Genomic DNA, 15,112 nt, shown 5'->3' with positions numbered 1-15,112 from the left:
CTTGTTGGAGATGTGTTACCTTTGGCTGTCCCTCCTAAGTGGTTGCTGCAATGTTTTCAATATTTGCAGAATATCTTTTGTTCAGCTTGCAAATTCTGTAGCAGTGGGAAATTAATGTATTTTCTTGGATCTGTGATGTTGGCATTCCCATTATCCAAAGCAACTTTATAATTGTTCTTAATTGAATTTTGTACTCTGATGCCAGTTGCCATCATTTTCAAGCAAAGCATATGTTGAATTTTAATATCTGGATAATGTATTGCAAAATTAAATGTGTAATTATAGTCTTAACTTTTATCTGAGCTTATTTTTTTCCTAGAGCTTCTCATAATGTGTGCATATGCATGCGTGTGTGTAAGGGAGTGAGATACTCCTGGTTTTAAAGTATTTCTTTCACGGTGACTTGTTAATTCTATGTCATCTACAAAGCTTGTAAACTTCATAAAGCTTTCAGGGTTCAGGTGGTATCTATAGGTCTTACGAAAGTACCTCAGTCTGATCCTGGAGCTCACAGACCTTGCGGGTGGCATCAGAGCCCTCTCAATCGTGCGGCTGCACCTGCTTGCCTTTCTGTCTCTGTGGGCTGTTTTAGACCTCAAAAACTGTAGTAACAGGCACATGGCTTTTACATTCCACAGAGTACACAAATTACATTTAAATGTTGTTTCTTGGTGTAGACACTGAATGTCATTTTTACTGTTGAAGGAAAATAAAAAAAAATATGACAGAGCTTTCCAAAATTAGAGTTAGGAGCCCACGATCTAACTGTGTTCTTGTGCAGTGGGCCAAATGTATCCCTTCCAATTTACCAGTGATTTTAATAGCATTTAAGTGTGGCCAAGTCTTTCCCAATTTTCATCCTGCATGTCAGCTGCAAAGAAGATGAAGTACAGCCTGCCTGGTGTAGTCGTCATTTATTTGCCAGCGCTTTGATCGTAACGCATGCCTGTGCTCTTGTTCACTTGTTAAGTCATTACCGTAAGAAACATAAGGACTGGTTACGGTTTCTGGCACTGAAAGTTTTGTATGTAACAAGTATATTATCAGGATCTCATTAACAGAATGAAATAAGCACAAACGTCAAAACACAATATAAATGTGACACGTTTCTTACTGCTGTTGTGTTGTTTTTTCTAGTGGAGCCAGTACTTTCAAAGGGGAACAATTGCTTGGATGCAGCAAAAGCTTGTAACCTAAATGATACCTGCAAGAGGTTCAGATCTGCTTACATAACCCCCTGCACCAGCAGCACGTCTAATGAAATCTGTAACAAGCGGAAGTGTCATAAGGCCCTCCGGCTATTTTTTGACAAGGTTCCCCCAAAGCACAGCTACGGGATGCTCTTCTGCTCCTGTCGAGACGTAGCCTGTACAGAGAGGAGACGGCAGACTATTGTTCCTGTGTGTTCATATGAGGACAGGGAGAAACCAAACTGCCTGAATTTACAAGAATCCTGCAAGAAGAATTACATCTGCAGGTAAGATAGCACACGGCAGGGGAGTGATTAATGAGGTTCCAGAGAGAACTTTTTGGTACTGCTGGATTTGCCAAGACCGGGGTCAGAATATCCACTAGGGAATAGGATGAGTCAGGGAAAGCAGCAAAAGCCTCTGACATCCCTAACAGAATAACAAAAGCCTGCATCTGATTACAGTGTGTGCCTTCTCCAGAACTGTTCACAGCTACTCCCTCGCATTAAGGAAGAATTTTTAAATCCTGGGCTTATTTTTTGCACATTTCTGTTGGAATAATTTTCATTAGATGTCTCTATGAAATGATGTCTCAAAGTGATTTTATGTCCCGCTAGTGACCAGGTGAAAACAGAATTATTCTTTATATTGGGGTTTGTTGTCATTGCAATATAGCGAGTGAGCACTAACAACAGTGGATGCAAGCCACATGGTGGACTTTATATATAGTCACAATAAACAGACTACTTGCAGACTTCAGCTTCATGGAAAGAAAAGGAGTCCACATTTGTGGACTGGATTCCACGGTCTTGTTAGAGCTGTTTTAGGTTTGGAATTGTTTTATCTCCCCTCCCCTGACAAAAGTGGTGGGCTGATATAACTGGAGGGTCATAGATTCAGTGACCTGATTCCCAGTCTCTTCCCTCTGTGTGTTCAGTACAGCCAGGCACTACGGGGCGCTGCTTCACATGACAAACTGTGTCCTTCTGCTTTTATTAAGTTCTCTGCAGGTTGTCACACGATGCTTATTCGGTGCCATACAGGACTTCCTCTGCCCGTAGGAAATGCTTTATTCCTACTTAGCATCGTGTATGTTTATATAAGAATGCTGTTGTGCTAATGTCATCTTTATGAAGTTAAGCCCAAGAACTCATGCTCATTTTGAACGTGTAAATTCCCTGTAGATTAACAAAATCTGTGAATTGCAAGTAAGGAAATAAACACTATTGTAAAATGTCAAGGATACTGAAGATATGTATATATATGTCTCGATAAGTACATACATATGCCTGGTAAAATACTTTGAAGTCCAGCTATGACGTCTCCACTGGTGATGTTGAATTTGTAGCCATAGCACCTCACACATACCCGAGGTGTTGCCAGCTGAGGAGGCAGCAGTGCTTTGCCCTCCGTGGCTGGGGGAAGTCAGGAGACACTTTCCTGCTGCCACAAACTAGAGCAGCTTTAAATAAGGCCAGGGTTTTCATTGCAGTTCAGCGAGTTACGTTCAGCACCTTCAAGGCTGTTGCAGTCTGTGAAAGCTGGATACTGGTTCTGGAGGCAGAACCACCCGTTTTCCATTTCCACGTTGTGGTGTTAGTCTTTTTGCTTGTATATACTGTCTTACCTAGATTGTCTTACTTAGCACAGGCCCTGCTAAGTTACAGCATCTTCAGTGTGCTTTCTGCCAAAATTCCAGTGTGTTACAGTGCCAGGGAAGTGGGGGAGAGGATTTTATAGGTAAACTTCTTCCTTTTATCCAGGCTGTAGTGCTCAGGAATTGCTTAGTTAAATTAATGCCATTACTTCTCTTATGACTGTGTTTTCCTTTGGTCAGCTTTGATCTAATGTTGTCCCAGCAGCTAAGTTTTTAATGGCATTTTGTTTAATCTGACCTCATAGGCCTGGTGTTCTGCTTTCTCCGTTCCAGCACTGCGGAACAGAGCTTGGGAATATGGCTGCTCCTGTAGCCCAAGGTTGCAGCCAACACTAGAGTGAAAATGAATTTCTTTACAGGTTCTTCCCCTGACTTCTTTTCTTTAAAACTCCAAATTAAAACGTTTGGACTCTTTCATGTCTTGGTGAGTCCTGGCTGTCAGGAGCAGGGCAGTGCTGGTGAGAAGGAACGGGCAGGCAGATGTCTGTGGAGTCGAGGCACGGTCAGCAAAGTGCAGTGCTTGGTCCTGCACCTCGGGGTGCAGCAAATGTCACGGGTTGCTGACGGCTGTCCCATGTCAATGCTAATGCCTCCTGGGCTGTCTAAACCACTAGTGTGGTTAGTACCTTCCCCCTCTCCTGTCCCAGGGGGGAGAAAAGAGCAGCAGAGCTATTCCAGTCTATCCATAATGTGGTGAAAGGTATTTTGTCTCTGAATTGTGCACTTAGAGGGAGATGGTGTGGCTTGTTCCCTGTGATCTGCAGGAAAACAGGGACTTGGGCAAGGGAAGAAAGAAGGGGAAGAAGAGATCACATCTCCTCCCTGCTATTAAAAATATTGGCATTGATAAATATCAGTCTACGTGGTAATTCCAGGCATGTTTAGAATAATTAAAAGCAGTAGTCACGAGACATATAATTCTAACTCTGAAAACTTCTATTTCATTTTGAAATCAGAACAAGTATCTAAATGAGAGAAAAAATTGAGACTATGTTCTGACTTCTGTGAAACTGTCATTTAGAAGCTATTATTTGCATGCCCGTTACATCCATTGGAGTTTCTTCGTAATGCCAGGCAAAACAAAGGGGACAAGTTCTAAGGGTTTCTTAGGGTTTTTAAAGGATTTCTGAAAGCAAATGTTTTCCAAATGCTGCTCACTTAGAAATGCAAGATTTGAATCTGCCCCTACTCCATATAAAATATCACTTGGGCCTATGCCCAAGTATGTATTTAAACATTCAGTTTTGGATGCTCTTTAAAAGCTTTGTTTTAGATGCACGTATCACTGAATCTGTTTTTCAAACAGAATTAAGAGCAGAGAAGCAATTCAGCCAAATGGCAGATGCCCCTAACTGAGACGACAGGACACTTTGATTTTTTTTTTCTTTTTTATTCATTCATCGATCAGTAATAAAGTCTTGATTGAGGGAAAAAGGGACCAGAAATGTCAGGAAATGCAAGTAAGCTCTGACTTACGTAAACAGTCCTAGTTTTTCAACTTCATCAGAATATTGAATGGTTCATGGTTCATTTTCATTTTCATTTTTCTGCTGCCTCTCCTTGTATCCCAGTCCATATGCCACTCTGAAACTGATTGGAGGCTCTCAAGCATGCCTGTCAATTCTAACTAAAAAGAAAGAAAATAAAAAAAAAAAAAAAGAAGCCATTAGAATTCTTTTTCATTATGAACATAAACAAAACTTCTAAGGCAGATCATAGTACTGTCAAAAACTTTCACCAGTTGTCCTGGAATATCTCAAACCTCTGAGGAAACTCCTCTTCTGATTACTTCAGCCACAAATTAAACCTCACAAAATTGACTGGCATGCTTTAGAAATATCATTCTGCTCTAAAAAGGCAGGACAGTGTGCTTCATTTTTGTCAGCATCATGTTTGACAGTATTTCAAAATACTGTTTTCATTGAGTAATGAAAGTGTGAGACATTAGTTTGGTCTTTTTAATAATTGGTGTTTTGAATTTGCATACTACTGTTTTCTGGATATGTTCATCAGGCACTGAGCAGAATGATAATGATGCAGACATATTACTTATTAACGGAACGGAAAAATAGAACAGTATCAATACAGCCATGTGCTGTAAAGATCTGAAAAGAAAGATAGAATTTCTTTTTTTTTTTAAGACTTTTTAGATTATTTTTTTTTCTTAAATAAGAATCTAGTAATTGAATGCAAGTTTCTTGTCCTCCACAATTGCTGTACTCGAAATGGTGAAATAGCAAGAAGGTAGTTCAAACACAAGATATATTTGGCACTCTATAGTCAGAGATCCAAATCTTTATAAATGTGCTTTCATTGGCATTCATTGGCATGTTCTTACCCCTCGTACAATCCTTTGGGGATACTGCTGTCAATTGTTTCTGGTCACTTGTTTAGTCTTAATTTTGGTGCAAGAACACATTCAACTCTGTGTGAAAGATATTCAGTTCTGTGTGAAAGCATGTGCAGTTACAAGGACCTTGCACGAAGATATGCAAACATTTTTACCAGTGCGTAAAATAGCTCATTCACAGTGAGAGCTAGAACAAAAGCTCAGCTGCTTGCTGTGTTTCCTGCAAACACAAGAAACTTGCCAGGAAATTAATTTTCCTTCTTTATATTCTGTTGAAATTTCTTATGATGATTTCCTGTGAAAAGGGAGCCACTGTATCTGTGCATGTTTACCGTAAGCTGTGTGCAGGTCTGTGAGCGCTTCATGCCAGCACCTTTTTGTGCAAGTGGCTTCTCTGCACGGGACCTGTGGGCTGCTCCTGTAGCAGGCACGTTACGGGCTGCAGACTGCACGCCTTCGTGGGTAAGGTTTGCCAGAGGAGGGGGTGGCGAAAGACTGTAAGCAAGTTTGTGATGAGATGCTGTAAGTGTGCAGCCAGCCGTCTGTGTCCTGCTACAGAAGAGGGGGAGCCCAGCCTCTTGTGCTAGGAGGGAGGCTTCAGCTGCAGCGTTAGCAAATACCAGGGAGGAGGGCACTCAAGGGATGTGTGGGGGAGAGAGAAGAGGTGGAGGAGAAACAGGGCTTTTTCCTCAATTCTTCTATTCCTTAGGCTTCTCTTTCATTTTTCCTGCTTTCTCCCTTGCTTTATCCTCATGCCTCTTCTCCTTGCTTAGTCCCCTTTCATCTCCTCTTCCCAGATCTCCCAGTCATTACCCGACTCTCACAGCCTCTCTGCCACGTTTGAATCCTCTCCGTTACAGCCGCTTACAGCCCCTCCTCACTGCTCTCCTGCGCGCGGCTCTTTTCCTCCCTCAGTATCTTGCCACAGTCCAGTGATCATCTGTAATTCAGAAAATGAGAGGGAAAACATAGATGCCTGCTCCCTCCCAGAGCCTGTAGCTTATACCAGTTACAGTTCAGTGGCCAGCTGCTGAGCTGCACTGCGTGGTCTCTGCCTGGCTCTAGGTGGCTGCCCACTGGGTGTTGTCACGAAGGACACAGTGGCAGGGTACAGTTCTGTGCAACAGAGCTGGATTTGCGTCCCTCTGGGGTATTTTTAATCAGTTGGGCACTTGAAGCTGTCTGGCAGCTCCTTGAGATTACTGTTGTGCTGTGGGTATGCAAAACCAGGACAGCAACGTAGTTTTCATAATGCTGTTAAGGACATTAGAACAGGGATGCTCTTGATTTCGAGAGACGTGCAGGCTGTGTCTATATTTTGTGTTTGGAGGCAGAGTCAGGGAGTGGGCGAGAAACTTCGTGTGCTGCCTGACTCACCCTGCGCTGGATGCAGGATGTCTGCAGGGTAACCGGGGTAGCCTGGGCTCAGGCTACCTGCAGGAGCTCTCTGCTCTCTGCTCCTGGCCTTGGGGCTTGGCTAGGGGAGGCCAGCGAGGGAGGAAAAAGTGGAAAACCTGTCTTTTAATAAATGAATTGATAGTGAGGAATGATCACAGTTCAAAAAATTCGGATGGTGGGGTCTGGAGAGAGGTGGGACAAGCTGGTGTGCTTGGAGCATGATGGTGTAGTGAAGTTTGGGGTGTTGGGGGAATTGCTAGCCTGGAAAAGAAAAAAAACCGCAGACTCTGCAAAATAAGCAAAAACCTTTCAAGTCAAGGAAAAATAAAGTAGAAAATGCTGCAATATCAAATTACTTGCTTCCTTTTGAGTCCTTTACATGATTCATTACATTGTCTTTCGTTAGCAGAGTAAAACATAGTATTACTCTCCCCTCCCCCAACACATTTAAAATTTCTCTCTTCTGAACAAAACTCAGAAGGAATCAAGCAGTTCTTCTTTAAAACATATCCATAAACCCCTAAGGAATCTAAAAATCAGAACAACCAGCAAACCAAGTGCTTTGTCCCTGTTAAAGTGTAGATAGATCTCGTTCTGGAGTGCCAAGATCTGCTTGGCCAGTCCTCATTTATACTCTCTCTGTTCTGCTTAAGAGGGTCTTGAAGATTAAAAGCGTGCTGGATGATTGACATTTTGTTGAGCAGTGAAAGAAACAAAGACACGAGCAAGGATATAGTAATTAGAAAAATGGCTCAGCTGTATTCCTGCACCAAACTTTCACATCACTATATGCTTTAACAGTGAGGAGATCCTCAAGCACAGGGGTTCTTATGCTCTAAGAAGCAGTAACCAGACAGTATCTTCACACTGAGGTCCTTTGGCAGGCAAGCTTGAAACTCTCCAAGCAGCATTTCTGCAGCCAGCTAGTGCCTCCACTCATTCCTGAAACCCAGGAGTGTAACCATGAAAAGGTAGTGTAATTCTTTTATGCCCATTGTCTGTAAAACAGAAGCTAATTGTTGTCAGAGCTCTTTGGTTCAGCTGTTTTATGTTTTGAATGGTGTAGATTTGGCAGTATCCTCACATTGCTGAAGTCCTGCTATTCCTTCCCAAGTAATTTTTAAGGATAAGAGCTAACTGTGGTGCTGAATATCCATTATTACCTTTCTGCAGAGTTGCAAAAGTGAAAGAAGGAATAAAATATTTATGATTGTTAGAAAAATCATAAAATAAAATTGGATGCAAATTATTAGACTTTTATGGACCATATTTAGATACCTGATCTGCCATGTCAGTCCCTTGTTAGCCAAAACAATGCAGCGAGTTAAAGTACTCACAGCCACCAGTAAACTTCAGCTCTGAGAACTTGGGGGTATTATCATCATCCAGACATGGTCCTTTCTCTCTGTGCATCATTGTATCTGAAAAAGCTTGTTCTCTAGGTGAGAAAGGAAAATTGCCTGTATAATACTATAAAAAAAAAAAGAATACAGATTAGAAACATGAGCCAGAAAGGGGGTTACAGCAGTGGGAATTCAACCCATTTTGTTTGTTCCTTTATCACGCAGGACAGCTGAAACTACATTTGTTAATGAAGCAGTTTCACACGTTTAGTCAAAATTTTTGAAAGCTAGGAAAGTTAGATTTGACATTAAACTTTAATAGAATCTAAATTTGGAACTACTCATGTTCTTACGGTTAAGCAAGCTCTTAATTGCTTTGCTGGATGGGGTTCCAGTAAGACTACTGCTACCACTGATTTGTTGAATTGTTAATTGAGAGATTTCTTGTAGAGAGCAGAAGTTCAGCATCCACTGGTTTGCACGAGTAGTTTCCACTCACTAATCTGTTAAATCTGTTGAAGAGAACATTTTTGATCCCTTTTAATATACATTCAGTCACATTTGGCTAATCTGTTTTTTCTGAGGCAAAGGAGATATATATCACACAATAGCATTTTCTTTCATAAATCAAAATGTTTCCCCATCTACCTCAAACCGCATATATACTAAAGGCAAGAAACCACTATACGTTTTGTGTGTATAACAGAGATATTATATCGAGTCCATTCCCAGTGTACTTCCTCTGAGATCAGTGACTTCAGTGGATTTATTCCAGGGATGAATTTGGCTATTCCTGTTCTGTGTAGGTAAATCTTCAGGCAGTGCTAATTAAAAGAATATCAACTAATTTTGCCATTCCATTATGCTGGACTTTGTAAAGGTTATTTATATCACTCTACATCAGGCCCTAGTGAGAGAATATTTCTGGTGGCAGTTCATCCATTAAAATAGCTGCAAGATAATGTAAGCACTAGAACTAAAAATAAAACTTTGTTTCTCAACAGAACAAGTGACAACCACATGCATATTTTCAAATTTTAGCATTTTAATGTTTACTGAATAGAAATTGCATTGCTTTCATTATGTTTTAAGCACTACCATGCTACTGATGGAGTAACTACTGTTAAGTGGAAAGCCACGTGTAAATGTACCAATATCTGAAAAGACTTCTCAGCACAGAAGGTAGTTGTTTCCTACGCTTTGATTATCTCCTGGCTTTAAAGCAAGTGGCACAGGGAAAGTTTTCTGATATGTGTTTGCCGTTGAATATAGATTTTCTGTGTGAGATGAATGTGACCCTTGCCAAAGATTATTAATAGATGCCCTTACATTCACGTTTGTGCTTACAGTATATTTGTTCAAGCACATGCTATAAACTATTAAAATAAGCTTTTATATTATAAAGTCTGTATGAGTTAGACATCTGTTAAATTAAATCTTGACTGTACTATTTGAATATTTAGTTAATTTTCTTTTGCTCCAATTCAAGCACAAACTACAGTGGTTGTCCTGTCAGTTACGATGCTCCCTTTTCTAATTAGGCCTTGTGAAATGCTGGAGATATGTCTCAGTAACTGGTCATCATGCAGCACTGCAAAATATTCTTCAAAATGGACAGTGTCTTTCAGATGAACTTCTGTAATCAGCTGTATGTATCACAGGCTGTCAGCTCTCTTAGCTGCTGTGGCCATGTTCAGTTTTTTTGACATTGGAGATTAAAAAAAGAAACAACAAACCTCCTAGACCGTATATGTCATCCTTAACTGGTAAAAGTGATTTTTTTTTTTTTCCAATCCTATTCTGTAAATCAGTGCTTTTCTTACTAGCATGGAACATCCGTGTATCTTCTAAAACCAAGTAAAACATGTTGAATAAGATCAATGCTATACTGGTTTGCTAGTGCCAGAACTTGGGGACTTTCTGTTTGATGGGGATGTTTTGTGCATGACACAAAAAGTTTCCCAACAAAAGAGACTCTAATCTGCTTTTATCTGCTGTGGTTCTGACTTGAAATTTGTTGTTTGACTCCTGAAGTCAGAACAGCTTTTAGCATAGCTTAAGGATGAGTTTCAGCTACGTTGGCTGCAGGCCCTGAACAATCAAGTGCAAGGATGCACTGGGCACCCTTTCTTTCCTTTAGTCAGGAAAGACTGGGAGTGGATACAGAGCTATTCTGTTCAGGGATGCCACTGCAGGGACGTTGGAATGCAGAAAGAATCCCTACATAACCTTAGGAAACCTGATGATCCAGTGCATCATATTTTTGCCAACGGGAACTTTTCTAGTAAACAGAGAACCTAGATGCTTGTATAGATGCTTGCTTTAGATTATTTTCCATCTCCAGACTCCAATTTTGTTTCATGCTTGAGCCAGCAATATTTTGTTATAGTTTATTCAAGTGGTTACAGAGAATGTTATTGTCATAGATGTCTTTCTCAGGTACTCGGAACCACATCCTTTCAGTGTGCACTCATGATATAGTTGTTAATAAATACCTAAGCATCCAGTGGCACACTCAAGGACTTGCTGTGGCACTAATTTCTTTGGCTTGCTCTTTGAGTGTGGCAATGATTTTCTTAGGTTTCCAGTCTGTAATTCAGACACTCCTGTCTGCCCAGCTAATGAAGTGAGAACAACTCTATCCCTAATGGACTAGTTCTTTCCTGAGTAACATGCTATCAAGAGACACTCTGGGGCTTGGACATCTTTAAACATGACAGTCATTTATATTTAGAAGCTTAAAATTAAACAGTGTAAAGGAAATGAAATAAAATATACAATCTCTTGGTACTCTGAAAGTAGCTAGTGGATTTGTTCATGTTATTGGAGAGCTTTGTTACAGATAGACTAAATAGAAATCTTACCAGCATCCCCTGATAGAAATCATGGATTGACAGTTCAGCCTATCAGTTTGTAGAAGATGCTCAGAGAAGTGTTTTCTTTGCAGTTGAGAAGACAGAAACACATTATGCATGCTTAAAGTCAATGCAAGGAAACAGAGCCCCACAAAACATATTTAATATAGGTTTGATTTCCTGTGGAATGCTTTCCAGATGTTCTCTCAAACAGGCCTCTAAAATATGGTCTGAGGTAATTTTTTTTTGCAAGCAGAAAGAGAAAATTCTGTTTTGTGTCACTGCATCAGAAAATCACTGTTCTAATTCTTTATTGCATTACCTTGTGCTCAGGATTTGCACCGTATTTTTCAAAATTGGTTTTACTACACAAAAGGTCAGTAGTATAAAAATATTTATACTCCCCAATTGCAAATAAATCATACTTATTTAGGACCACATTTGAGCTTAGCAGTTTTCCTGAAATCCAAAGGAGACCTAATACATTAGAATAAAATTACTCTAACACATGACCTTGAGTTACTTAGAGGCTTTAACTAACACTGGTAAACTATGAGATTAGTGTTTTGGTAAGGTCTTGTGATTTGCTGTAGCAGACGTTGTATAAAAAGATCTAACAGGTCCCTTGCAGATAACCTGAGCAATGGGAAAGGATAAGATTAAAGGCAGATGGTATGTGACGTACTTTATTATGCGTTGTGTAAGATACAGTAACAGAAACCAGGCGTAGAGTATGTTTATTTTAGAGCATTTTTTAATCAGAAAAAAAATGAGTTAGTAGAAAAATAGAAAGAATGCATTTCTATTGTTGATTTTAAAATATAAATATGCATAGGTGGAAGTGTTCTTAGTTTTACGTGACTGACTTTCTAGTAGTTAGCTCTCCACTAACTGGGATATTAAATGTCCTGTAAGCAGAAAGCCTGGATAACGCAGGTGGCATCAGGCAAGGTGGGGAGCACGGTGCAGTCAGCCAGCAATGCAGAAGCCTGCTGGGGCGACGCACGGGTGCTCATCTGGAGCAGGAAGCCTTGGTGGGCTGCCGTGGTGCCTGGAGCCAGCACTCGTGAAGCCGAGAGGCCTCAGGATGAATCCTGCGTGGTCTCTGCTCTTTGTTTCTGTAGCCAGTTACTCCACAACCCGAATAGGCTGCCTGTATGTAATTGAGGAGTGTCTGTATTTTACTTCCAGATAAACAACACAATTTTTAAAGATAAATCAAATCTGGAATCAAATATTGGCGTGGGCTTGGCTACAAGTCATTTAAAATAACAAAACAGAAGCAAAAACAGCTAAAACGCAGCTTCTTCCAGCTAGTAGCTGATGTTTGGGATCAAAGATCCCACAATGGTTTCTGCAATGGTTTTACAAAAGATTTGGATCGGCTCACATGAGAGAAACTGCTTTTGGTATTCAGGTCTTGGGAGCCAAGTAGTCTGCTGTTTAATCTTCACATATTTTTACCCCTCAAAAAGAAGTAAAAATGCTCAAAAATGTCTTTTTTACTTCAAAAAGGGTGTGAATGCTGAGGTGTGTGTCAGGGCTCAGTGAGGGCCAGGGGCTCTGTGGGTGCCCCTGGGATGAGCAGGCCAGGAGCTCGCAGGCCGGGCTTGTCCCATAGCCACAGCCAGGGGCAGCCCCGGGCATCGGGCACCATTTTGAGGACAGGGACTGGCCAAGGACCAGTGGCCCTGCTCAGTGTGGCCCTCAGGCAGGGCAGGGCTGTAGGGGGTTGGAGGGCAGCACCCTACAGCATTACTGGGGCAGGGACTGAAGGCCCGGGAGGGCTGAAGGGGGCCACGGGCAGGTGGGGGAGCCCCGGGGGTGGGCAGGGGCGTTAGGGCCCTCAGGGCCCTGACACGGTCACTGTTTGAGGAGGAAGACAGCCAAAGAAAAACCAACATGTTTCTGCTGAGAGAAATGTAAGTTCCTGTTCAATAAATATATGTAAAAATGCCCATTTAAAGAAATAATCAAAAATGGCAAAAATTCATAGTAGCTTATGGGTTCTCAGTAGTGTGTGTCCATAACTAAGGAGATATAACATGTACTAGTATTGCACATTTCTAGTGCCTTTAATGAAAAACAGTCTTCAAAGATGGGTTGACTCTAAATTACTAGGTGCAGGGACGATCATTTCTCTAGTGATGGAGACGCTTTGAGGTTTTTTTTGGCTCACTGGTTGATAGAGTTTCTTATGTAGCCTTTGCCTTGTTTTCTCGCTGCCCACTCACTACATGTTTATGAAACAAAGAGAAAATGAAAAGCTCCTCCACCAAAGAACCTGCTAGTTTGGACACATATCAAGCTCTCTTGCCCATATTGCATCCCAGCAGACAAACACAGCACCACCCCAGCTATACAGGAGCTATTTGTAGCTATGGAGCAAGATGCTACATTTGACCCCCACAAAAGAGGAACAACTATTTTGGCTTTTTTTTTTTTTTCCCCCTATAATGGTGTCATTTATCACTCTGACACATATTCATTGACTTAGTCTGAAATTTCTCAGTGTCAGATTTATATTTCTTTTCTCTTTTGAATATTGATGCAACACTTCCCTTACGTGACTGCACTGCATCTGCCAAATGGTGTCTAGATGCTAGAGCAGCTTTAACTAATTAGTGTAGTCACTCCAGTCACTCAGCTTTGGCATTTACGAACCCTTTATGGTACTGTTGTTGAGCCATAAATAGATGCCTAAACACAAGCAGCAATGTAAAGAGAGGCGGTAGTGAGCATGTTCAGACTTCACCCAACATCATGGAGGTGAACAGAGGACAGCAGCCCTAGCTGCCCATGTTCATAACCAGGGTAAGAAGTTGTAACCACTCACTTGGGCATGGCAGTGTACGTGAATGCAGTCAGCGGAAGATTCAGATTTAGTGTCCTTCTCAGGCTGAAGATCACCACTGCAAAGGGAAACCTAAGAGAGAAGATTTCTCTCTAGTGCCCCTGCCTACAAGCAGTTGAAGATTCATAGAGCCAGAAGCACAGAAGTAAGGGAAATCAACACCTGATAGCCCAGCAATAGGGGTGAATTTTGGAAAGGTACATCTGGTTCATAAAGCTGATTTCCAGTAGGCCGTGGTTTACAGTGCATCCAAACTGAAAATGCAGCTGTAGAAATTATCTGCAACTTCATTGTTTAGACTATACCTTCAAATATTGCATCCTGCATTTCTGTGCAGCCAGTGCTGAAGTTGAGTTGGCCAACTTTAAAGAGGGAGAATGGGTAAATAACAAAGATAATTTCAGAGCATTAAACAACTTCTACATACCTTGAAAATAAATTTAGTGAAAACCTAATCAATGTTGCCTATGCAACAAGCTGTGTTAATATAAAATTAAATTGTCTCAAAAATTATGAGCAGATTAAACACAATACTGCTATTAACAAACCTTATTTGTAAGCAAAATTTGAGTTTTGATTTACCCTGCTGAGTATTTGAAGAACTAGTATCATAAGGTAAACAAATTATCTTTGTTTTCTTTGTATTCGTAACTTTTACAAATTATTTTACTGGTGCTAACACAAAGCATTAGAGAATAGTAGGTTTGAATATTTTTTTCTCTTCTTCACAGAAAGACTGTTTGTTTTTTGATCAGATATTCTTTGAATTTGCCAATAGGATTATTCTTATTTTTTCAGTTACTGCTATACAAAATATTTAAAGTAAGCTTTCCAGAAGATCTACAGTGTACTTTGAGGAGATTTTCCAGGGCTAAGCTAAAACTCATTTAATTTTATTTTTGTTTTTGTTTGTTTGTTTCTCTACAAAGAGAAGATTTTTTTTTCTTCCTAGGAGGAAGATTTCTGGATCGTGCTCTTCAGTTTTATTTATTTAGTTAGTTATTTATTTTTATTTTTATTTTTATTTATTTTATTTATTTTTTAATGCAAGGGAAAGAATCATTAATGCTGTTGAACACAAAGGATTTGTGATTCTTACATGGAGAAAGAAATTAATAGTTCCTGCTATGTGTTATGCACAATATAAAAACTACTTGGTTTTGTATCCAGCCACCTAGTAAATAGATACACATATGTACATTGCACATGTAAAACCATGGGCACGCATGGTGCAAGCACTGTTTGTCCTCTAGATACCAGACTGCTCAGCTGGGGGTTAGACGCTTACCCACAAGTTTCTAACCTCAAGTTGTTTCCTGCTGAAGAAGCACAAAGTTAGTACAATATGCATTTTCTTTAAATAGACTGCTATCATCTGATTGCTTATCAAGCATGCCTGAAAGGATTGTCTCTTTTACCCAAACTCATCTTAATAATCATGTACAATAATTTAGTATCAATGATA

At 40.4% G+C, this 15,112-nt stretch overlaps 1 protein-coding gene across 2 annotated transcripts in view; it reads left to right on the top strand.

Moving 5' to 3' along the window:
• The window catches only part of GFRA1 (GDNF family receptor alpha 1), a 145,950-nt gene that overhangs the window by 86,750 nt on the left and 44,088 nt on the right, over nucleotides 1-15,112 (top strand). For both annotated transcript variants that reach the window (XM_040563163.1, XM_040563162.1), the window contains one exon: nucleotides 1,138-1,477. In XM_040563163.1, the coding sequence (XP_040419097.1) occupies nucleotides 1,138-1,477 (340 nt within the window). The remainder of the gene's footprint in view (nucleotides 1-1,137; nucleotides 1,478-15,112) is intronic.

This window comes from Cygnus olor, chromosome 7 (genome assembly GCF_009769625.2).
Source record: "Cygnus olor isolate bCygOlo1 chromosome 7, bCygOlo1.pri.v2, whole genome shotgun sequence".
In the NCBI taxonomy this organism is placed as follows: domain Eukaryota; kingdom Metazoa; phylum Chordata; class Aves; order Anseriformes; family Anatidae; genus Cygnus; species Cygnus olor.
The sequence above is the reverse complement of the archived record's forward strand: the minus strand, read 5'-3'. Positions and strand labels throughout refer to the sequence as shown.